The 26500-nt window shown below is 40.1% G+C and overlaps 1 protein-coding gene across 5 annotated transcripts in view; it reads right to left on the minus strand.

Moving 5' to 3' along the window:
• Positions 1-575: 575 nt before the first annotated feature.
• The window catches only part of gulp1 (GULP PTB domain containing engulfment adaptor 1), a 38393-nt gene continuing 12468 nt past the window's right edge, over positions 576-26500 (minus strand). For 3 of the 5 annotated variants that reach the window (XM_022232701.2, XM_022232700.2, XM_087140458.1), the window contains 14 exons: positions 25810-25916; positions 24654-24715; positions 23448-23519; positions 21213-21245; positions 17923-18021; positions 16710-16847; positions 14511-14621; positions 13904-14071; positions 11932-12130; positions 10320-10403; positions 8348-8416; positions 7233-7319; positions 6291-6445; positions 576-4859 (listed from right to left, as the gene is read on the minus strand). In XM_022232701.2, the coding sequence (XP_022088393.2) occupies positions 4773-4859; positions 6291-6445; positions 7233-7319; positions 8348-8416; positions 10320-10403; positions 11932-12130; positions 13904-14071; positions 14511-14621; positions 16710-16847; positions 17923-18021; positions 21213-21245; positions 23448-23519; positions 24654-24715; positions 25810-25843 (1398 nt within the window). In that variant the 5' untranslated portion in view covers positions 25844-25916 and the 3' untranslated portion in view covers positions 576-4772. The remainder of the gene's footprint in view (positions 4860-6290; positions 6446-7232; positions 7320-8347; positions 8417-10319; positions 10404-11931; positions 12131-13903; positions 14072-14510; positions 14622-16709; positions 16848-17922; positions 18022-21212; positions 21246-23447; positions 23520-24653; positions 24716-25809; positions 25917-26500) is intronic. The other 2 variants (XM_022232706.2, XM_022232705.2) reach the window with 2 other exon arrangements.

A 26500-nucleotide genomic window follows, 5' to 3' on the forward strand; every position in this document is an offset into this window, starting at 1 on the left:
TGGTTTCGGATTCTGTCCAGAATGCTGGTTTGGCCGCTTTTTTTTTTCTTGTGGATGTCTTAGGGATGAAAGAAATATTTGCTTAAAAATCAGAAAATAATTCTAAAACATTTTCCATCTCCAAAAATGTGCTTTAAAAACTGTAGACCTTCCATGCTTGTACTTTCCCCGAATTGGTGTGAGCACAGAACTCACAATGGAACAGATGGATTTATTACTCCAGTTTTACCAGACAGCAGACAAGATTATATCTGCAGTAAATGTAAGACATGCCAAAGCTGCGCAAGATTTGAGAACATGACACAGACCACAAAATAACCCCCCCCCCAAAAAAAACACTTCCAAGTACGAACAAATGGACGGCTAGACAGAAATGTTGAGAAAATAAACAGAAGGCCCACCAGAGAACCATTCAACAGACCAACTCTCCAAAACGGAAGACCACCATGTAAAGGAAATTCAGCTTGACTATCACAACATCAGCAACAAAATCCAACCAACCTGAAAGACCATCATATTACCCATTTCTTGCAGTACTACTGACAACACACATAAAAATGTAAAAAAAAAATCTCTTCATCTTCTGAATATATTTATTGTTGAGCTGATTATTTGAAAACTAAACATTTGGAAATTCACTTACTTTTATGAAAACTTGTTTATGATACTTTTATGAAAACTAAATATTTGGGGATTCGGTTACCTTTATGTTGAAGTGTGCCTCATACTTGAAAAATATTGTAGAAAATGTTGATATTTCCAGGAGAACACAGTACTGTTCTTTAACATTTAACAAAAATACAACATTATTAATGTGCTAGAGTACAAAAGTAACTGTTACATGGTACAGATATCTGATTTTACAATGGATATGAACAAAAAATGAAACAAGGCCTTTTCATAAGAACAAAGTAACAGTGCAGACAATACATGCGTCAAAATGTCTTAACACCGGACTTAAGCTAGGGAAAGTTGGAGAAATTGGAGAAACATGATTCTGTGTGTGTAAGGGCTACGTAATGCTGTTGGTGTTACTTCTGAGAATGCTTTTTGGAAAATGCTACTACCAACAAATATTGGAGAACTGATAGGACATATTACAGTCACACGCTATTTCATTAAGAAATATCTCCTGACATCTTATACTGTGACATTTCAGTACTGGTGCGATACGTAGCATACAATTTAAGTGCTTAGAATATTGTTACCCCCGATTGAAGAGCTCTCATTTGACTCTAGATGACTCATACATGGCCCCATTTCAAAGCTTCAACAGACATTCCCAGGCAATGATCAACCATTTTCAAAACTCTTTTTCTGCCCGCATGGGCAAGTGTCATATCCTAGACTTGAGTAAAGTGCCTTGCTTGAGAACACAACAGCTGTGATTCATGAAACAATTCAAACAAATTCCTGAAGACAGTAACACAGGAGGGAAATCATACCTCCCAATAATTGCATAATTACAACATCCAAGCAAGGAAACGTTAGTACAAACGCCATGGAAACCCAACCAAAAGGATTACCAACACAAAAAGTTAACAACTTAACCACTTCCTGCTGGGGACTCCGGGATCGGAGATGTATGGTTTATATGCGTGGCCGGGGTCTCCAAACTCGGACAAACGAAACAGGGCCCTGTAACAAACCACCGTAATCCAAACAAAAGACCAGGCTGCTGGGCATTACCGGCATTTTTCACTCTCGAAAGTGGTGATAATCCAGCCTTGTTTTGAAACCTATACCACGCTTGGGGCATTGAGAGCGAGCGGATTACCACCGGGGACAAAAGCGCTCCACCACCGCAGCGATGAGCCACACAGCACCGCTGCATGCTAATCTGGCCCCTATTGAAAAGAGGTCAGCAGTGCACTGAGCCCGGTTCGTGAACAAAAGACAGTTACATAACACCGCACAATCTGGACCCGTTTACAAGGCTGCAGGCCTGGCTGAAATACTCGGGTGTCAATGAAGGTCACCTATCAGCTTAGAATAGTGCCTGAAGATTACTTCGTGCGGCTATAAACGACCGTTAAATAAAATGATGAATTTTTGAGGATTTTGAAAATGGAAAAAATGATAGTCATGCCGGCCCAGCATCATCAACGTTGAAAAATGCCCCGGATTGAAGTGGTTAAGCAGCCTGTTCCAGTAGCACTGCCCCCCCCCAATGCATCCACTGAGTAGTCTTCAAGGGCTTCCAGCATGGATTATCCCTTTCAGATTTCACCTATTTACAATCCAACAGAAATTGATTCCCCATTTACATTGTAATCAGATATATAAATACCCACCATCGCAAAAGTGGTGCATTTATGTGGAGTGGCCGGCTCAACATGTACGTTTGTCAATAACCTTAATATTGTCGGTACAATCTTACAGAAGTGCACATAGAACTAAGCCAGTAAAGTTAATGATATACCAAAAAAATTTACTCTACAATATTAAAGGAGCAGTACACTCGTTAGGTAATTGTACAAATTGCATTGCATCATATTGTATTCATAGCGCAGCTTTAAGTGAGAGGGGTACAACAGTATTCAAGAGTAAAGTTCTGCATGAACTTTAAAGTCAAGATCCTGCTTAGGAGATTCCAAATTTACCAGTCAAAATGACATACATTTGTATACTGGTGACGTTGTAGACTTGAAGTATTCTAGAAGATACTGAAAACCGTCGTTAACCATCATTTGTCATTTACAGATCTATAAACTTTTTTTGTAAGTCTACACTTATCTTGGACCATTTTAGGGCATAACCAGATGTTCTCTTGATTTAATTATCCTCAAAATTAAACTTACCTAGGCATCTTCCAAGCCTGAAACATCCCCCCGACAAAGAAAAATACAAAAGTACAATTTCCTTCAGAATACAAGTCTGTTATGCTCTCAGAGAATATATAAATATAAAACTTTGATTATGCATAGGTTAATGTGATAGTCTGAGTAAACAAGTGCATAAAAATTGATGAGAGTGACGGTTACAAGGGGGTGTGGGAGTACCTTTGGTCAGTTACATGTATTTGTAAAATATATAGGTATTCTCTTGTACAGTTTTGCTGTTGGAATTTACTATCTGCTGAGAGTGGGGCACAAAAGGATTTAATTAAGGCACAAAAGACCCCGTTATCGCCCACAAGCGTCAAGACCTTCAAACACAGCACCCCTCCCATATTCAGGAAACTTTGTATGAAAGAGGTTCACCTTTAGTACTTCTGGTTAGCAAAATGATACACCAATGGGGTGCTTTGGGCCTCAGGAAGGTGTTACATAATAAAACGACATCATATACCGTATCACTAAAAAAAATAACCAAGTTGACATTCAATATCCCCCTTCCCCACAGAATCACGGTCTATCAAAAGTGATATGAAAAGTTGGAAGTCAAATTGATTAGTAAAGAAAAAAGGTTAATGAACAACATACATTATCATGATATAAAAGCACAATTTAAGGCAAATAGTTTATTTTCCAATATTGGCTTAAGAATATGAGATGTCACTGAAAAACTGATTGACCAGTGATGAAAAAACAAAATGTTTATTCTGTTCTTTCTTTCTTAACTTTCTTTGAAAATACGGTTTCCTCAGACTTCAATGCCTACCTGCTCCCACCTATGGAGAGAGAACTTACTTGATATCAATGCTCCCACCTATGGAGAGAGAACTTACTTGATATCAATGCAAGCTAGGCAACTCTGCTAGCAACGGTATGATCCTTTGAACAAAATGTTTTCTGATCGAATCAAGCCAGCATTGTTGACAAAGTCTGTAGCACAAGAATGATGAATGGTTCTGTGAGGCCCGCTCACGAGTCCCAGGCATAGTAACATCACAACCTATGCACATTCACTATTGTGCGTGTACAGTAAAAAGTGCACTTGAATTAATTTTCAGCACGACCGAACCATTGGGTGCATTCGCGCGGTTACTCCTGTTAACACGAGCAAGATGCGTGCACATTACACTCGGGTACAGCAGTATATTCTCGCTGACCCTCGGGTCGTACTCCAGCCGTTCAAGCACTCAGGAGTATGCTTGTGTTCATGCGAGCAGCTCGCTCTAATGCACCCATTGAGTCTTCGCATCAGGAATACAGGAGAGCATGGGCACATGGTGGATACATTGCTAAAAGTGTCTAGCAGTTATTGTCTGTACTTTCGCCAAAGATGAAACTATGACTTGGGTCCAAACTAGAAAGGAAATCCCTTCCACCTTTTTTTGGTGGGGGGAGGGCTATAGCTAAAGAAATATAAATCTTACAAGCCATTTTCCACCCCTCCTTTTTTGGGGGGGTGTTACAGGTTCGATACTGGCAACTTCTATTATTGCCGAAAATACACTTTTGATACCTTCTACGTTGACAGTCAACATTTCAAGGAACAGCGAGTTAATAATGTTCCATCATGAGTTAGTACAAAATTTGTTACATTTTAGAAACTTATCAAACTTAACAAAAAATGATGCTATCTAAATGGAACATTTAATAGCAGAAACAAAATAATCTTTCAAATTTCAACAGGCTTCATACAATGTTCTCAATTACAGAACAAACTTTACAAATGTAATTGTGCACACATCCGGTGCAAAAAGGTCTTTTGCAGCCTTTACTGCAACGTTTTAAATTTCTTTCAAACTGTTACCAACCAAATCAAGTTGCTGCGGAGTTACATTTCAGGGTGAATGAAAGCATGCATCAACGGATAAGATGTTGAAAAATGTGAGAGCAGGTCACCTGTGACTGCCGCCAGGGGTGGAGAGCGCCCTCTCTTGATTAACAGGAGCTCAGATTTTTCAGGGGATCCAAATCAGCCAAGGACAGATCTGCGTTGCCAATGGTCAACCCACTGGCAAAACCTTCCTGTTTGTGTTCAGGCAAAAATATCAGGGAGAAATTTTCACAGAATAATTTGATTCGACAGGCTGCAATGGATTTCTTTTGTTCAACATGATTTCAGATTAAATATTACGTGCACGGTGTGGGGCAACCAATAGCTACATGTAAATGTCTTGCAAGTAAAAATGTTAAAATCAGTGCAACAGTGCCGTTTTCCAATACTTGTCTTCGACTCCATCTCAGGCTTCAACTGGTTTTTTTACTACCTGACTTTGAAGTTGTAAGCACAATAGTTAGTCTGATAGTGCCACAAAACATGAAATATGATGCAAGAGAGCCAAATATTACATCACTTCAATTTAATTTAAACGCTTCAGACCCAGACGAAGCCTGAGACGGAGATGAAGTTGAGTATTGGAAAACGGTCCAAGTTTTGTTGGACTCCAATGTTCACAATACGGGCACCCCCTTGACAACTTTTCTGACACTGTTGTAATACATTCACAATTAAAAGCTTGCTTGGGAGGGATTCACATCCACAAAGTCCTGCTTAGAAGTGCAGACATCTTAACCACTCGGCCATTGAGCTTGCCGGGATCAGATGGCTAGCTTGAATCCAGTGAACCAACGCACAGCAAGTTGTCAGAGCATAGACCTGGAGGAAACAAAAACAATGGACTGCCTACTCTAATGGGCGCACTGCGCATTGCGTGTGTACATGTTCCGTCGGCCGGAGTTGCCTGCACAGGAAACTTCTGGTTGATCTTTGAAGTGTTGTTCATGTGTAATTAATGATTGCGACCGTCACACTCATAATTTTGCCTGGGAATTTTTAGTTTTTCATGTTTTCCGTGGAAAAAAATTGCAATATGGACATGAATGGATGAGACAGACATCATACAAGTATGGTATGATATTCGGTATACCACAGAAACTCAACCCCCTTATTTGTGTCTTTAGGCACTGCTTCCAACAACTGCACAATTATTACTTGGAAATTTATGGCATTTTGTGTAGTTTTTATTTGCACAATGTGTGCGCAGCACAATTTAATATACGGACGACAGCAAAACGGAAGTTGTCTGTGTTGGTAACTTCAGCACTTCCGGTTGACGCAAGATCGACGTGCGCTCACTAGAGTTGGCAGTCCACTGTTTCATTTTTCCTCTAGGTCTATGGTCAGAGACATTACATCAATTATGAGTTTGTAACAACCCTCTGACAACAATGACAACAGTGTGCTTATTTGACTGGTGTAAATGCATAGATGGATAGCAGGGTAATAGATACATTCAAGGGCAAAACCTGGTATAAAATCTGTAATGTGCTTTGGAGATTCTTCATTTTCGTGTTGACTTTGGCCTTCAGTTCTGCTTACAGATGCAATGATAGACGCAACTCTTAAACCCAAGCTGCCGTGCGGGGGGAGGGGGGGATCCAGAGAATGTTCTTTACCTGTAACTCTTGGAAGTGTTGGACGTCCAAGTCTTGGGAGGACCCAGACGAGGCAGTGGAAAGGAAGGGATTGCTCCTGGCTACCCCAAGAGTCTGGGGCTGGTTGAACGGTGCCTGACCAAATGGGTCATAACTGCTGTTACTTCCTTGAGAATCTGGAAGAGAGCACAGAGAAAATTCATTAGGCCACGGTTACTTTCATATTTTATCTCCTCAGCAATTATGTTCCCAATTTATGTCGGGCGCACAGTTGACTAGAGCAGGATTTGAGCATTCTATCGGTGCTGTAGTTCAGACTATCAAAACAGACCTAATTAATGGTGGAACCATATTGATTGCGTTCCCTGAATCTATTTTATTTGATGTAGTTTGTTACATGGGAGGGTTCAAGAGTTTGGGATTCCAAGGTTCATTTTCATTTTTTTCAGTGTTTTGGCTTAAAACACTGAAATACATTTAGTCACAAATATAAAATTATTAATCGCCATACACTGATATTAGTTTGTAATGAGCTTTAATGTCGTTCGTTTTATTTTTAATCTCAGGTTCAAAATGAAAGGTTAACTCAGCTTTCAATGCCTCATGAATAAAGTCTATTCAACTCGAAGAGTGAAAAAAAATGCATCTCCCCAACTTCTGGATCCACTACCAACAAGGAACCATAATGGAATCGCCCATAACACTGCCTGCAATCTTCAGTAGGGCAGTACAGAGTTGCGGAAATAAAATCTCACTCCAATAAAGGTTGGCGTCCAAATTATTGGCCATCGCTGGAAACTGCACGTTCACCTACGGACGCCATCAAGTAGTGACTTCATCCTATTCCTATAGGCACCTGTGTTATGGTTAGCCATTGCCATAGCCTAATGTTTGTTCAGTCTTACGTTTCAGTACAAGTGAATCGACTTCGTTTCCCTATGCGGTTTGTTCAGCACTCCTCACCTTGTCTAGATACTGGAGTGGCTCCTGTGGTGCTTCGTCTTGCTCGACCCAAGGAAGGAGGCGGGGCCAAACTCGGCACTGCTGAATCTAAAAGAAAATAAGGAACAATTGACAGAGATGTCACGTCTAACTCTGATGGAAATATATCATTAAAATTATTGCCATCATAACATCTCTGAAAAGTCTATCCACCAAGGAACCTCCCACCCGTCTGTCTCTTCTTTGCTGGAGAGGACACACGTCAATTTGAGGCTGGATAATCCTCTCAAAAGCCTTGGTTTAACAAAAAAACGTGTCTCCTGACCAGACACAGCAATTAGCCTATGCCTTTTTGTGACTCAAATTCTGTGTCCAAACTAGGGCAAGCTTGAGCGATGACTAAACTAAACTTTAACTAACAACGCCCGAGTGATGCATGCTTTGGATTATCCAAAATCAGGTCCCCAGGCATAGTCACACCAATATTTACACATAGCCCATTTCATGTATCAGCTTGGAGGGAACCATTCACATGCAACTTCCACAACAAAAGTTACTTCCAGCCACAGATGAGTACGGTCAACTCAGCTAATAACTTCCAAAGGCACATTAGTTACTTACAGCCACAGATAACTAATTCCAGCATGGCAAACTTAACTAATAACTTCCAAAGGCACATTAGTTACTTACAGCCACAGATAACTAATTCCAGCATGGCAAACTTAGCTAATAACTTCCAAAGGCACATTAGTTACTTACAGCCACAGATAACTAATTCCAGCATGGCAAACTTAGCTAATAACTTCCAAAGGCACATTAGTTACTTATAGCCACAGATAACTAATTCCAGCATGGCAAACTTAGCTAATAACTTCCAAAGGCACATTCGTTACTTACAGCCACAGATAACTAATTCCAGCTAGGCAAACTTAGCTAATAACTTCCAAAGGCACATTCGTTACTTACAGCCACAGATAACTAATTCCAGCATGGCAAACTTGGCTAATAACTTCCAAAGGCACATTAGTTACTTACAGCCACAGATAAGTTACAAATTTGAATTGAAATATCCCCCATAAAAACAACTGCTGAAAGTCCACGCGTAAAAGCTTTAATTTATTCTAAAGCGTTCTTACTTTGGCTGCTAGGCGATGCAAGGCCATGTGGTCTAGGTCTACTTGTTACAGAAGTTCCCATTGGTGCAGCTGCGGGTGAAAAAAGAGGATGATTCAGATTCTCAGTGTCCAGCAATACAAATGGGGGTTGCTCTTTTAGCAACACTCCAACTGAGGAGCAAATAAAACATATGAGGTTAATTCTACAGACCTTTTCCAGTGATGTCGCGATCGTGCTGGACCTATGATGAGTTGTGATGGTACATGAAAGGAATGCATAGTGTTGTGATGGTAATCTACCTATTCAAGATAAACTAGTCAAGCATGCAGTGCTCGCAAAGTGCCCTGTCTAACACATGCAGAGAGTCAATTAATGAGGGTGTGAAGACACTTTAATAATCACAATTTTGAATATTTCCATCATAAGACCCATTTGTAGCCAATCATGCAATGGTCAATCACGCATTAGAAGTATGTCGGAAAAAAGTGCTACATCTACCGGTATAGGATCATTATACATGTCGTTTATAGTTCGACATCGACACTACAGGTATTGCAAGCGATCAAGTGATTGAACTTGAAGATGGTCAGCGACCTATAACCTTTCATGTTTAAAGCAGAGACAGTATAATATGATAAATAATATTAATATATGTAATATATATGATGAATGTGTTGTACATTAGGTCAGCATGAACAGGCAAAATTGAGTGAAAACATGATAGATAAAATTTGAATCTGACCCAAACCTATGCCCGATTGTCTCCAAACTGTATGAATTCTTTTGGAAAAAAAATAGTTGTGAGAACTCAAAACTATTGCAATGTAGGAATGCTTATTTTACAATTCCGATTTGAATGTAGAAATTAACCCTAACAATCCAAAATCCTTCAAAGTCCTCCACGCAGTTTTGGGGGATTTTGGAGGATTGAGGCTACATGGCAAAACTGCACTGCTAATTGCGAAGGATGCACTGTCTCAAGGTTGTGGGTTAGACCTTGTGTTGTTTATGTTCAACCATGCATAAATTCATGCCCACTTTGCATGTGAAATCCTCCACACTGCTGGAGGATACCATTCACACTGCATCAACATAATGAGAGGAATTGAAAGAGGAATTTTAAGGATCGAGACAGTGGGCATCCCTCCACAGAACATATTCGAAAAATATAGGAGCATTTTGGAGGATTGAAGCTGTACCCAATTTTACATGGTGGCAGTTGGAGGATTTTGAAGGATAGAGGGTGTATCCTCTGAAAAGGGCCCAGGTGGTTAGGGTTAATACAGTCATGGGAAAAGCATCATGCATCTTAGTCATACAGGGCACTCTGACTCGGCAGTAAAAATGCACCATATGAATTTCAAACTGAACCAAACCGATCCAAAAATTGCAAAAACAACTCTGAAATCAACCCGCCCCGGTGAGAGCCTACATGTACTCAACACAACTTAATGATAGTGGTGCATCTGCGACTTCTAGTTGTACAGTGCTTGTGAACACCCCAAACTGACAAGTACTGGTAATTAAGGGGAGGTTAAAAAAACCTTGAAGCTTCAAAACAGGGGTGATCCCAAAGCAAAGCTAATGTACATTTTCAGCAAGCAAAATTCCCTGAAAATTTCGGCAACAGTCAAAAGATTAATCCATCCCTCCTCCCATTTCTGTCCATGAACAGCACCTGTTTAAAAGATGTCATCTTCACCAATCAAAAGCTGACTAAAATCCTGTTTTACATTTCAGTGACTTAAGTACACTGAGCTCCACCAACACTACTTCACATGTGCACAGGATTTCAAGGTCCAATCATTCTTTCGAGCAGATCGAGTGCATGTTTCACATTACTGTAGAGCAATGCACCTTGACAGAGGAAGATTCTTCCCCTAAAAGGAATGGAAGTTAAGGTTAGCAGGAGCAACAGACAGACAGGTTAATAGATGAAAGACAAACTACAAACAAACAAAACAACAGAACTAGAAAAGGCCTATACTTAACGGGTAGTAGCAGTACATGCAGGCACTGTGAAAGAGCGTGGTCTGCCCCTGGAACCAAGGGATGGAGGGTGCTCCCGCGGTATACCTTGGGTTAGTACAAAAACAATGCAAGAGTACAACGAACAAAATCTACAGGTGCAGTGCTAGTCAAGAAAGGAACTTGGAAAGTGATGTTTTTTTTTTAACAAAACATCTCAGTGATTTCTGTTGAAAATGCTTTGCACTTGTTTGGCAACTTTTATCTGATAAGGTCTTGTATACTGACTGTTCAAAAATTGAAGATACCATTACAAACACTCTGTTTACAACGAGTAAAAAAGACAAATGCCACCAGACCATTCCGGAGCAGGAGAGTAGCTAGCGAAAAGATTGCGATGCAGCAACAACAGGGTAAGGAACTCATATTAAAATGAGCATATACATGTAAAATAAAGTCAGGATACTAGACATTCTACCAAGTTAAACTTGCAATTTTTTTTTGCAAATGCCTTTTTTAATGAATGTTATACACAAAAACTTAATACAATGTGCATGGAAGCTAAGAATCTGCTTGTAGCAACCCAGTCATTCTGCCCCCCCCTTCAAGAATGACAATTTCTGCAGACTGGTTATCCTTCCCAAAGTGATGAGTGCACCCACAATGACCACTCAAACAATGTGGCTATTAACGTCAGCAAAATTGGGGTAAATACAACAAAACACAGTCAACGATTCAATGTTAGAGAAACGGAAATGTTAAGTTAAAAATGAAATTATACAAATAGCAAGAAGTAAGATTGTCAGGGGGTTTAGAAATTCATGCAAAGCCTTGCTGTCTCGGGGTATGAGAATGACCAATGTTAATATCATCATCCACCTGACAGGGCAAAGAGTGGTTTATTTTAATATCCGAATGCACGGAGAAGGGTATGACACTCTAGGTGTACACGTACACGCATTTGAGGGCTAAACCGGTCTGGTTACCCAGAGTGCAGGATCTGTAATGCGCACAGCAAATTTTATAAAAGAAGTGATATATAATCAAGAGTGTCACCAAGAGCTTGCCATGGTGAGGCCTAATTAACGGTGTATTATGGGAAAAAAGATCTGGGTCAACATGATGTTTAAGGGCAGGCCAATTTTACCCCTTTTGGGCATGCACAAAAAATAAGGTTGGATTTTTTGTGGGTACGTAACAATTTCAGGCTTTTTCATATTTCAGACTGCTGAGAGAGTGAAGCGAATTTGACGCAACAAAACATTTGCAGTGAAACTCGCATGCGTTGAAATGTGTTCAACCTTTGCATATTCGCAGGCAGGAATATTTGATGTCGTAATCTGGCATTCGTGTTCAATTCAACGCCACGTACTGCATATACTAGCTTTTTTGTGTACTTAAAAGGCTCCAAGTGCACTTGTGCTCGTCCGACAGTGTACACAGACAACGAATGGGCAACAATCGCAGTATCATCAAGATGCCGACTGTGAAGTTGAAAATGGCCTCTTTAGGATAAACATTTGGCCGCACACTGTACTACAAATTGCCCATATTTCAGAAACTCTGAAGAAGTTGCCCGACCTCAGAGGTAAAGTCAGTCAAGATTCCGAGTTTAGTGGATGGTTGGAATCATTACCAGGGCTCTGGACTATTTCACCGGAGGCCACTCCATTGGTTGTCGCGGCGTCGGATGTCATACTGGTGGGGGTTACAGCCTGTGCTCCCACCGTGGCTGCAGCAGCTGTGGGAGGAGAGGCAAGAGGTGGAATGGCTCCAGCCGGAGGGGGTGGGTTCTGATACAGGGGCGGTGGCTGGCTGGGTGAAGCCATGAGATCCTGTTTGATCCCAAAAATAGAGAGAAAAAAAATTAGTCCAGGGTGTGATCTGATACTGGAGTGAAAGCACCATATTTGTGGATGTACCATGGAAGCAGATTCTTCAAGGTGTTGGTCCTGAGGAGAAACCGTGGTGGGAGAAGGTCTGGAAAGGGTGCTCTGTTTTGTCTTCAGCAAACTACTGGAGTGATGCAGGCATAGCTGGTTATATCAGGTGGCTGGGGTCACTCAGGCGTGGAGCAAAAAATGCTTGGATACTGAGGCGGCATGCAAACTATTGAGGCACATAGGGGGAGGCTGGTTGTTTACTGGAGTGTGTCATTATACACAGTTCCGTGAAGAACCAAAAACTCTACATATTGCACATTAGCACTTTTTTGTTGTAACGAGACACTGTAACAGTTACCCCAACAATCACAGATTGGGGTTACCTAGTTGAACAAATCAAGCACGAGTGAGTTTCAGCACATGTAAGAGATTGCACAGTTCATGTCCCACCAATGTAAATCTGGTAATTTCCTTCTCATTACTGGAAAGAGTTCGAAATAAAAAGCTGATGAGATGATATAAGATTATGAGGTCAGGAAAACTAGGGTGTACAGAAACCTTTAAGTATCATGCAGTATTTCCTGAAAAACGTGTCTCGGTAAGAAGTTTTGAAATAACAAATTGACAAAATTGTGCATTTTCCTTATTGAACAGATTTCCTAGCCCTTGGCTTGAACTTCTATAAGCGTTATGAAATTTCTTGTACACATCACTGTGAAATGGTCAATTGAACGAATACCTCGTTTGGAACTGTAACTGAGTTCCGTGCATTAGTCAGTCTAAAGGGCAGTTGCGATCAATTTGTTTTGGTATAAACCTTCAAAAGACACCTTTGTGTATCAGTTTAGCTAACCGTTATTTCACTGCCTTTATGTTACTGCCTTCTGTTTTATACTAATGAGGATGTCCATATTAATGAGCAAAAGTGTGATGTCATCCCGGGGGAAAGCCTCTATCTTGCATTGGTCTGTGCACCAAAAAGTCCTGTATTTTTGAAAATTTTGCTGGACTAAATTTTCTCTTTTCAGATTAATTGTTGCTGATGTGCATACTAATAAGCAAGCATCAATCCCTCTCAGAAATGCTTTAGTACCTAAATACTGGCTTCACAATTTGAACAGAAAGCTATGCACTGAACTTTATCTTCCCTGAATGACATCACAGCAAGAGCACCCTCAGGTGTCCTGGAAAGCATGGATCATTATCAGTTTTTAGAAAAAGTGCCTTTTTCAATGCATTACCAAATGGGAATGGAAAACAGTATCCATACACTGAAGAAAAGTACGAAGTTGCAGAAATTGTCAAAACAAACTCATTGCAGCTACGCTTTAAGTAAAAAAATGGTTTGCAACAGCACTACGCAAGAATATTTCTTTTGTGAGCAAGCGTGGTTCTGAAAAGAACTAGAGGCTACACAACGTTTCAGACAGTACGCTCTGCCCATCGTCAGATTTCCCCAATTTCCGGCACAAATTTAAGCCACTCTTCTACATATTTTGAAAGAAAGAAGGTTTTGTTTCCATCAAAACACAGAAAAAAGACAGCAAAATGATTTAACTCTGCTCTTTGCACTCGGCGACAGTGTCCAAAAAAAGCCACTGGAATAACTTATCCTTGTGCAGTCAGGTGTTTCAATGCTTAGTTTTCGGTTTTGTTCTTACTTCACAAATATTCAGACAGACTGTGTAGTGTTTGCCCAAATCTGTGTTTAACCCTCTTAAGCACCTTTAGGAGTGTTGGCTGTGACAATCCTGCTGTTGTTCCTCCCCCTCCTGCTGCTGCTGTTGTCGCTGAGTTGGTTTCACTGTAGGGTGGCGGTTGCTGTCCCTGCCGCGCCTCCAACTCCACAATGCGCATCCTAAGCTGTGTGTTCTCTGTCTCCAGCTCCCGCACCTGTTGCAACAAGAAAGCAAAAACGGTCTACTGGTCTGAGATATGTAACTGGGTTCTGAGTGAGGAGCTACATCAAGGTCACTGAGTATCACTGACTGACGGTCACTGACAGGTGCATCCTCCTCCGGAGGAAATTGTTTTCACTTTAACTTTTACTTGAGTTGGTCAAGTGCACTCAGGTCTTGACTATGTTGTGTGAGAGCAAATGCGTTTACGAGATGCATCCTCACTTAGCTCTGACGGGCAGATCACCAATCTGATCATTCGACTGAAAATTTTATCAGGTATCAATAATAAATCTGTTTCATTTGACATTTCACAAATACCTGGATCATTTTGAGATTTGGATGGCCGGGTACGGTAACTTTACGACAAAATCTTGTTTGGGGATTCAGGTTTTGAAAATGCCATCGAATGATATCTGAAATATATGTCTCACCTTCTTCTGCAATGCTTGAACTTGGGAGCCTATGCTTTTGCCAGTTGTCTGTAGGAAATGTTGGTAGGCCAAGTCAAAGGCCTGACCGACAGTAAGCGTTATCTCCTCAGCCTGAAAGATGACCCCACAGGGTCAAGAAAGACAGGGGACGACAGAAGGAATAAACTTTTCAGTTTAAAAACTGACAAAATATGGATAAAGCATAAGTTATTTCATCTGCATATCTCTATATGAAAAAATTAGTGCTGGCTTCCGTATGCCAACCTTCCAATCTTATGCACGCTAATCTGGCCCCTATTGAAAAGAGGTTAGCAGTACACTGCGCCAGTTTTGGAAACAAAACGAAATTACATGACCCCCCACAATCTGGGCTCTTTTTACAAGGCTGCAGGCCTGGCTGAAATACTCGGGCATCAATAGATGTCGTCTGTCAGATTAGAGTAGCCACCAGACAGTCATTCATGTGGGTGTAAACGTCCAGTAAATGAAGTTATGAATTTTGAAGAATTTTGAAAACAGAAAAAAATAAAATGTCACCCAGCCAAGCAGAATCAAAATGGATAAATGGGCCCGGCACGAAGTGGTTAAACTTTTCAAAATCTAAACAAAACTGTCACAGTACGGTCCACATTCTTTCGTAAAGGGAGGTCAAGTCTAAAACCTATTCTACTGCTGCATGGCCATCTCAGTTCAATGATTTATTTCTGCAGCAAAGGGTAATGAGGAGTTTAGAAACTGCAAACCACTGCGAGCGTTGGAAATTAAGGTCCTTGGAAAATGCTAGCATCACTCCAGAGGAAAACCAGAAACCAGTTAGAATAATGAACCTGTTCCACTACCATAGCCAACAGAATTCTCACAGGTACTACACTATAGAGTACCAAAGTGAATACGTCATGCGCACAATTATTAGTGTGTAAAAGGCATTAGTGCAAGAACCAGCATGTGAATCAACACGTGCATGTACTCTATTCGTTTGCATACTTTCTGGTTCAAAATGACATCACACTTTGGTACTCAACAGACAAATGAAGTGAAACGAATTACAAGCCATTACTGTGGACCATCCTGTGCGCATGCAGGAGACACATGTACATGTTCACGCACGTTACATTCCTCTCCGACCAACTGAGTGTTGTGACTTGCCAAAGCAGCGTGCGCTCTAATGTCAAGACGTGCGCGAGTGCAATGACCCCACAGGAATGGCGTCTCCTCAGATTTGTCCATAGAGCGCCTACTCCTCATTCCCACATGGAGAACCGTTGACACCTTCCTGAGTGCAGACATTTTGAATTCATGTGCATGTTTGTGTGGAACATACCGTAAGGAATCAAGATGAAACATATTCTGAATAATGTACTCTTAAAAACAATGTGCAAGTACAACATTCAGGAACGACGTATGAGTGTATTTTCCACAGCATGACGCATTACAACGCCTCAGCAAAATTCATCACCAGCTTGTAGGTGCAAGCATTTTGTATCGACTTTGATCATGCATCCTTTTAGAATACAGATGTGTATGCAAATAGTTACACAAAACCTTCCAAATTTCAAGTACTTCCATAGGTTTGTACACAAAAATATGAGCATCTAGCACAGCGAGTCCATGCTCTAGTACACAAATATTGACTGCTTCAAGTGGTATATAGAAAAACTAGCTTCCCGTGGGGGCCCATGAAGCATTCTTTTTGCCAAGGCAAAATAATATGCTTCATGTATCACTGAGGAGACTAGTTTTACTATACCAAGAGATAAAGCAGTCAATGTTTATTTTATACCAGTAACGTCTCCCCAACAGGTTTACGCTATGAGCTGCAGAGGTGGTGACAAGTCCAAACCAAGTCAAAAGTCAAAAACTGATAGTTACTTCACGTAAAAAAATTATAATCTTTCATCAAAATAGTGAGGAGAGTCTAAGTCAATTGACTTGAGTCAACAACTCTGATAAGCCAAAATACATGCCTGGGTACCCCTGGGTACAGTTCATGCCGTTTCGTTGCTACAGACAAAGTTCTTTGGTGGTCGCTACGGGTATAGCTCTTTTTCCAGAGCGAGGCTGCATGTGTACAGTTTTTTGGAGTGGTGGTGCAAAAATAGTACAACTAGTGTCATGTGATGCACTTTCAGCCAATCAAGACATACAATGAGGTGTAATGATAAAAAAATATCTATGTACATGTAGCTCTGTGGCACTTACACATTTTTCACTGTCCATGACATAGCAGACATTCTTGTTCGTCGCCTCCTGCTTGCAGATGAAGGCACATATTCTCTTGTCCTGCTTGTCGTCAGCACAGTAGGAGATGCGATGCAGAGGGAATGTTTCCAATCTTACCTGCCATGACAAAGAAGAACATTGGGTCTACTGCACAATTAACCCTTACCCTCCTCAATCCTTCACCTGTTGGAGGACTGAGGAGTGTTAGGGTTAAGGTACAAAGAACACCGAGCACTGTCTGGCAAGCAAGGACTGAACAGCTGCACATTGTATGGTAGGAATCTGGAGACTTTTGGGGAAAAGACTTCACTGGATGAGTTCCACAACTGTAAAAGATGGTGTGGTCTCCTTAAGAATGCGAAGAGAAGGTGCTCCCATGGCACGTTAATAATATGCTTGGTTCAAGCATGAATCTATTACAAGTAAAGAATGCTAACTACATGTCATGACCCGTACCCCAATTCACAAAAGATGTTTTAGATGCCTTTGTACGATTTACGGTCATCATAATCTTACAAAGCACTGCATTCATGACAAATCTTGCAAGGCATTTACCATGATTCACGGTAGATGATGCCATCAGTGCAGTTTTAGCACAGAAAATGGCTGTTAAATATCACACTGTACATGTAAATGTCTAAATTACGGTAACAATGGAAATGAAATTACTCCTTAATTTTATGCCTTGAAATGGACACTCAGGTCTCTTGTAACACTTCTTTACAATCTCTGGTGGTCAACGTGCGTAATGTACAAGTTGTACCATGAAACCAGCACACAGCGCAGAATGGCAATATTCATCCATCGGCAGCTCTGATCTCTACACACTGACCGAGGGCTGGACACCAATGGGCGTCGTTTTCAGAGGCCTAAAAGAGCTCATGAGCTAAACAAAGTCCCACAGGAACACTCAAAAACCTGAATCATAACTGGCTCTCCTCCTTGAGCGGGACCAAGACAGGGCGCATTTTTAATGGAGGGAACTGTGCTTTGCTGTTTCACAAACCACTGTGAAATGCTCGAATTACGGTCACATTGCTACCAACGAAATCAACACTCCCAACCAACATGGCTCTTTTCAACCAATGTGAGGGTGCTACTGCTCAACTTAAGTTGTGTCGGGACTCTCGAGGGCACTCAATTCATGTTAAATTCATGTTAAATTACGTCAGCGGCGACTAGGTACCAGTACCTTGGACTGTCTGTCTTGGATGGTGACGCCCATGGAGGAAATGGTTAGCTCAACTTTGGGGGGTTTCTCTCCCTCGGCCCGTTTCAGCTGCTTGGCAAACTACAAGGAAGAGGGTAAAAAAAGGAATGTGTGCTCACTTCCTCTGCTATAAACTAGAAGAACCTCTCACATGAAATGGGATACTCAAGTACAATTTTAAGCATCCAACCATGCTGTGTCATGTTAAAAACAGGCTGTGATCATGCACAAACGGTATATTGCATTCCATTCAGTTTTTTAAGTAACCCGACTATCTGAATTTTGGTATTTCTTCAGAGCACTAGCACGTAAGAACAGTTAATGATGCTCTGAGACTTATGCTTTGTTTGGAAGCTCGGATAACCGCTAGTTTGTGAGAGACTTGGTCACTTTCTGTGCGAGCATCTTGCATGGTGTGTGCCACAAATGACCTCCTTGCATGGTGTGTGCCACAAATGAACCATCCAAGGAAATCAGAACAAACTACACTACCGGTACATGTACTTGATGTTTACATCCGTGTTTAAGGAACAATTGGAAATTAAACAGTAAAACTCACATGTGACACTCTCAGCAAATGACAAATTAATCACAACAATATACATGTATCTTTGTGAGTGAATGGTATTACATTAAAACATTTGTATTAATATGCAAGTGACATATACATGTAACTGTGGCAGAAAGTGGTATAAAGACATGACACCAAGTGTAAACTGTAAGTTATTGTTATCATGGGTAATCAGTATGTGAAGAAGGCTTGAAGGGACATGTACACAACCATTTTATGAAGAAGCGCTGGCTCTGAACCAGTGCTCCTTCCATCAGGTTTCTCGACCAACCTCCACCTAAAAAAAATCCCACAAGCCCCCCTCCTCCCAGTTTTTGGCTACGATTGGCATTACAATTTGCATTCAGAAAAGATTAACAAACATTCCTGTCCGAGTTTGCACAGACAGCAGCCCTGTCACCTACTTTCTGACAGGGCACAATTTGCAGAAATCTTGCCATTTGTATATTAGTCAACAGAAGGCACCATCTGCCAATATTTGAAAGGAATTATGTTCATTACATGATGCAAATATGAAGTGGTTGTGAAGTGTCCACAGATACCAGTAACAGCGACATTATTAACAACCCGAGGATGTAGGCACCATAAAATGCATCTCTCTCAACGGTGATAAAGTGAAAGGAGCGACAACACTAAGATGTCCCCGACACCTGTCGCTGTCACTGACAGGTACCTGGCCAAGACTAAAAACAAAAGGTCATGCTTAAACATTTGTCCTGTCTTATGAAGGCATGAACAGTGGCTGCACTAATGACACATGTACATAGCCTACACAAACACCTACGGTACAACTACTGTACAGAACAAATACTACCTGTATGTAAACAACAAAGAAACACAACGAAAACAAAACAAAAACACACAACGTAAAGCAGGAAGTGAAAAAAATAGGAAATTTGGACTATAAAAAAAGCAAATCTTATGAATTTTTTTGTACACAGAGTTTCATGAGATTTTATGAACAATATCGGTTGATTCTTCACATCAGTTAAAAAAAAAAGGGTAACGTTCAACTCTGCCAACATACACATTGTGTTACTTCACTGCCAGCAAACACATCTGTATTCAACAAAATCTACACAAACAGAGGGGACAAAACAAATGGAATGTTTAGAGTTGCAGATTAACGGTCGTGCTTATCTCGATGGCTTGCTGCAGGAATAAAATCATGGTTTACAACTTCACTCATCCACGTACATATATGGCAATAAATATGTGCCAAGAGTTGCACTGGACTTTGAAACACTGTTAAGCGCATGAAAATTTCACATACATGTATACACATACATGTTATCAAACATTCTGACCTGTAAACTTCTGTCACAGAGGATACACAGGTACAATGTATGATGCATCCACACTTTGCAATCCATGTACATGTACTTGTAAACCAACCCCATTTGAGACTATGGATTGAGATTTATGTGAAGTTATGAACAGTCATAGCATACATGTATGTGCATGTACCAGTATTTTTTTTTTGGGGGGTGGAGAAAGTGGGTAAATTCTTGGAAGGGCCCTGGTGGGGTGAATTTTTTTCCACAAAGTATAAATACTTCATCACCCCTGGACTTTTTCACCTTGTAGCCAGGGAGCGTCAGGGGCTTCGTTCTGCATTTTTTTTCTCACAAACTTAGACAGAGAAGAGAGCGAGAGAGAGACGCTAAGAAGGACTTGTTAGTGGCAAATCACTGAACAGTTTCAATGAGGTCACTCAGGCGTATGTTACACTGAATGCATGCGAAACATTCATGAGATAACAACATGCATACCTGCAAGCATGGGAAAGTAACAACTGCTGCAAATCGTACTGCAAGAAGTTATCCTTCTAATGAAACTTATTGAAGTTTCAACTTCCTTTCATCTATGGCATCAGTTGTCAACACAAAGTTTATCATTAACAGGTAGGGGTACAGGTAACTTCCTAAAATACATGACACTTGATCCATACACATACATGTAAATTTGTCATCTTTACTGCAACCCCCTTCAAATCTGAAGACTCCTCTTTGATAGTGAAAAAAATTCCAGCCTATACATGCAGCAGCCAAGGTACTGTACCTGTAACTGATTTCCAGAACTGTTTCATTTTATAGTTATGGTTTCAGTTGAAAGAAGTTAGTGATGTGCTTAAAACATGCGAGTACATACACAGTCACAGTTCATAATTTACGTCAGGCATGCAACTTGGACATTGAATAAAAAGAAGAGGAAATTCCAATCTTTACAAGACTTTGTACAGTGTTTTCCATTTCAGTGGCATGAGTGTGAATTGAAAAACCAGGAAATCAGCTGATCTCAGGAAATATTTTATGGCTGACACATGTACTACAACTGAACTCATACTGATACGACAATGTGTTTGTACATTCATGGACAACATCCCCCTCCCAACAAAACAAATTCCCTCGTTAACAGTTGTTCTTGGACAAAAAGATTTTATTTCAAGGAAATGGTAAGAAGAAAGGTTACAGGTGCATTTCAAGGGAGACATGTTTTAATTGTCAGGGTGGCTTGAGTGGAAAGTATTCAAATTGAGGAACGAGGACTTAGGTTCAGCTAGTTGAGTGACAGTATTTTTAGTAATTTTTTTACATTTTGCAAACAGTGGCACTTGAATGACTTTAAACATGGTGACCTTTAACCTTCTGTAGTTGGTTATTACATGTACAAAAATATACATGCTGATTCTCAGACTTACTTGCATCATCCGGGGCAATCCTTGAGTGTCTTGCTACAAATGAATGCGGGTTTACCACAAAGAAATGAAATGGAGTGAAATTGAATGGAAAAAAAGAAAACCACTTCTGCAGGCTGGCATTGAAGTCCGTTATCTGAAACTGCTAAATAGCTATCTTCCAGACAGGCACTTGGTTAAATGATGGGAAATGGATGCTTCAATGGCTGTTGTGTCCTTGAGCAGGTATCCTCACAAAAAACTGCGTCTTTTCAGCTAAGAGCAATTGACCTCAGAAGTAGGGTTCTAGAGATATTTCTCGTGTCATTTTTGTCACCCGGGATGACTTCAGTGCCCACTTTTTATCAATTTCTTCCACAGCTGTGATTACAGACAAAGATTTACTAAGCACATTCTTAGGAATAAGATCTGAAGCTTTGCACGGTAGACGTGTGATAAAGTAAGCTTTGCTGTAACACCATGTGGGAATAATAAATTAAGAAGTGTGGTCCTGAACCAAAACATTCTACACCACCAGTTCTAATCAGAACAACACTTCTGAACAAAGATTAATCCCATACAGTGTCTTTGCAAAGCTTACCAATCGTATTGCACTGCATTTCTGAATGAGTACAGCACTAAGCTGGCTATAATAACAGTAACCACTTTAGTTCATCAAAAACTTGATTGCTAGAGATACAAAGCAATCAATTTTTTACAACTGAACCTACAAGTATAGTCGAAACTACTGAACAAAGGATTTCTCATTTCTTGTTCGTTGGGGTGAAAGAAATTTTGTGAAACTTCCAAACAAATTTCAAAACATAGTGAAGGTGGACATGGTACTCGACATACATGTACGTATGTATAAGAACACGTCTTGTTTACCAACAATTTACCCATACAAAACAGAGTAATGCTGGGTTAACATATCCACATTCTTAGAATTTAAGCAGGTTTTTTTAAAAAGGAAATCATACCCCATTGACTGCAAATGTGTGTGTGTGTGAATGACAGCTATCCACAGAGACTGAAACCTTGAAAAAGCCAAAACAAAGGTTTTAAAGACCCTGTTAAGAATGTCCCAAGCCTAAAAGCAGAAAGTAAATTGAACAGGAAACACTACAAAAGTAAATGTATGTGTACGCACAGTATTAAATGGACCCACAATTGTTGCTGTATTTCTCTGGGGCACTGGATTACAATGGTTTGAAGTACATGTATGGTCAGCCGAGGACGACTTTCCTACATACCCTGGGCACGTGCATGCAGGGAATAGTCAGAAAGGAATTACCTATTGGTGTAGCCATATTTTGCAGTTTGTTCTATAAGCCTGTGCACTACCCGAGCTGAGTTTATTTTGTCCGGGAAGATGATGTAAAATTTTACCCATTAGTCTTAATACCCTCAACCAACAGAATATTGGAGTCAAGAGTTTTTCTCATAGGAAAAAACTAGCAAGCAGCAAGAAATGCACTATCCATGCCAAATGCAGCAAGATTTCCAAAGCACCCCAAGGGTTAGGGTTAAAATGGAATCAAATGGAACAGTTGACACCAAAAAAAAACAAACAAACAAATGCACCATAATCATAAGCAAGAAGAGAAACAGGCAAAACATGAAACCCTCAACCACTGAAGGAAACCATAGCACTTTTAAAGCCCATTTCAAACACGCCATAAAACATGAAATTGACCAAAAAACTGATCACTTACATCAAATTAGCAAACAATAGCATTGTGCATAAAGAGGCCGTCAAGAAATAACCCTTGAAATGTGCTTATTTACAATACCCCTTAGCATTTTCACAAGGAATCTTCCCCTGTGCCAGTAATAGATTTCATCTTCTTTGTGTTTAGTCTTTCAAGGACATCATGCCCTCAAGTAAAGTACTGTAAAAATTGGTTAGTCTCTAAAAATTCCACCTGCATTATGCCATGTCTTTGAAAATTTTGTGGTCGACAACCGTACGAGTCTGAGGTTATCAAATGCTTCATTGGTTCAGCAGTTCAGATTATTGGTATGGTGCATCTGTCAACTGCCATCTGCTTTCGTGCAAGCATTTTAATTTTCATCTGACAATCTCTTTTGGAATTTCACAAGGTGTGCGCATTCCTGAACCTTCATAACAAGTATGGTACACACTCATTCGATGATGTGATTAAAGTTACATGTACATGTACCGATATATCTGTAAGCGGCAAGACCTGTACATGTCCTTTCATTTAAGGAATCAGTTGAAGCATTTTCATCATGTACCTTTAGTTTCCGGACAGCTTCTCTTACAACTTCAGCACCTTTTGGTTGGTCAACCTCCATGTGTCCAAGGAGCTGTAAAAGAGGTAAATATTGTTCATCCATTACTGAACACCTATCTGAAATCCCTTGTTTTTTTTTTACTGAGAACCTTCAAGAACCCTTCCAAATTTATCACGAGAGTGTATAAAAACTCTGAGGAATGACACTTGCATGGATTATCAAGCCCCAACTTATCTCCAAGTAACATAAAAAAAGGCCTGGTTTGTGTCTCTGCGAGTCCTGTAAAATATTCCCCAACCCCCCCTTTGATTTTGAAGGATCTTTTGAGATCAGGGTGACATGATTCATTAAATGAACAAAATACAGTTTTTTTGGGGGGGGCATGGTGAAACAAATGGTAATCCAAAATTACCTAGGACAATCTGATTTTTATTCACTTATTCACTGTGCAGTGAACTTTTGTACCTTTTTCACTTTAAATATGTGAGCTAATAATGCACTGACCTTAAGTCAACATGAAGAGAAACAGAATCTTCTTGCTCTTCAAGCATTATTTTTTTTACTATTTTAAGATTAACAACTGGACTTAAGTTTCTGAACAAAAACATTTCAAGTACATGTATATATTTCTGGCTTACTTTCACTATTTCAAGTGGCAAATGGTTGAAGCATTAGTTGCCGTTGTTTTCATGCCCAGGTCATGACGATCCCAAGTGACCCATGTATGTGCCAACCATATCAATTCCACTTTGCCTGTTAAACATCCTGCCCAGCTTATTTACTCATACAAATACCTCTCACATTACAAGTTGTTACAGCAACGGAAGCATTGTTCAGGAGAGACTACCGGTACCATCTACCACAGAGCAGTTATCAGTCGAAACAATCAGAATAGTCACATTGGCAAACAATTAAGATTAATTGTTCTTAGATTGGAAGTGCCAATTTATTGCCAGAATCAGATGTTGACATCACTGGCCCTAACATCTTGGGTTTTTTGCCAGTTTTCCCGCAACCTTCAAAATTCTTCACATTGAGGAATCAAACCCCCCTTTTTTTGGTTCATCTGTCAAGCCCCTTGTTTTGGTATTCTCTCAAGGGAGAAAAAAATCTTCACATGCACTTTTTTGAAAACAGAACAGACTTTGGAAAGATTTTTATACAGACTCTGCATGTACAGACCTACATGTATACAATGTGTCATACCTTGACATTGTAGACAACATGGCCATTTGTTAACGATGATGGTGGATGAACCCATCTTTTTCCTGGACAAGTAAACAAAAAGATACCGTAATGATTCAGATTCCATGACTACAGCAAAAGATATTATTAAGCCTAATGACCAGCATATACATTCAGGTTAGGATTTTTTTAAAATTTAGATAAAGGTTTACATATATTACTTAAGCTTACCCTCATACATGTACATGGATGTAGGCAGTTTACTTTGAAACCTTCACGATGCTGCCTAAGCTGAACCAGTAGTTACCCACAAAATGCAACCATGTCCGTGTCGGATATTCCAGACTTCTCCATTACCAATTTTTAATTGGTGATGGAGGCTTCGTCCAGGACAATTTACTCTGGTTGGCAGTACCAAATTCAATGTGCTCCAATCATGAACTCATGATTCTAGACAAATCAAGGAAAATCTAGTCGGTGGAGTCCATCACGAGTCTAGTCACGAGGGTCATTTCAGTTGTAACAATAACAGAGTAATGCTTTTGTCGCGGTTTATCCTACATTTACCCAAGATCAGATCTACCTCAAAGATGCAGTGCAATTGATGTTTCAAGTTTCCTTTTCAATGGTGACTCATTTTTGTTAAGAACACGGCAACACGGCAATAACTCAAAGAGAATTCCTTTCTCAAAAATGTTCTCAATGAACAAATTATGGGTTCATGATTTGTACAGAAAACATGCACAGCAATCAGTGCCTTTCCTGAATGACAATACAGCAATTCATATCCCTTATGCGGTGGAACTTCCACTGTTTGTGTTCAGGGCAATTTCACTGTTGTCACTGCACATTAACACCAAAGCTTTCTGCAGACAGAATTTAGACTTGGGATCACTATGCGGTTAAACTGTGGGGCAGATAAATGGTCAAACACCTGTCTCAACCTGGTTTTGGAATGATGGGTCAAAAATGATTCCATCAGACCGCACTAACACTGTAACACTTTGAGTTGTAACATTTGCCGCAACTCTCTTTACCAGAAAAAGTGACTCCCACATATTCGGTTTGGTAATATCCATTATGCTGGCGTTTATGGTTGGTTTATATGCAATGAGCTTCCATGCATCGAAGATTTCTGAGATCCATGTACAGGGAACCATTACTCCCCTTTCCATACCTGTCTGTTTGGCAGAGCTTTTCTTATTCATCATCACTCTTGTTCCCGACGCTGAATTTTTCAGGCTCTCCAAGAAGGTCTACATACATGAATAGTCAAATCAGCATCTGGATCAAGAAGAAAACAGAATGATAACGATTGATCAGAATCAAACCAATCACCAGATTTTTTCAAAATTAAAAACATTCTGAATGCTATATTTAGAAACCTTTTGTACTTCTCTGTCCGTTATAACCATGTGTGACTCTAAGAGATCTGAAATCTGCAACAGATTAATCAGAGATGCTGAATGCATAATAGTATTTATTCATGAGTCAGCCGTATTTAATTAAAAGTGAGATAAATCTTCATTTTGGGAACCTGGGAGTAAAAATAAAAGCAATTAAATTAACAAGTTCATTGCAAACTAATGACAGTTTACACTGATGAACAGTGAAAAATGAAAATTTGTGATTAAAAAAAATGAAAGTACAGTAAGGCTTGGAAAGCAGAAATAATCTGGCACCACCCCATTTAAAAGATAATACTGAATAAGACAGATTGCGGGAACATGATTAAAAATGGCTTCACTACAAATGAGGTTTACTCCACACCCCTCGCCCTTTGGCATTTTGACTGGGAGTCTTCCTAAACCCTCCAAAATCTACCACTCTGCAGAACCTCAAAAGACATTTTCTATGGCCTGGTAAAG

This window comes from Acanthaster planci, linkage group LG08 (genome assembly GCF_054643075.1).
Source record: "Acanthaster planci isolate LZ-2023a linkage group LG08, COTS_SCS, whole genome shotgun sequence".
NCBI classification, from domain to species: Eukaryota; Metazoa; Echinodermata; class Asteroidea; order Valvatida; family Acanthasteridae; genus Acanthaster; species Acanthaster planci.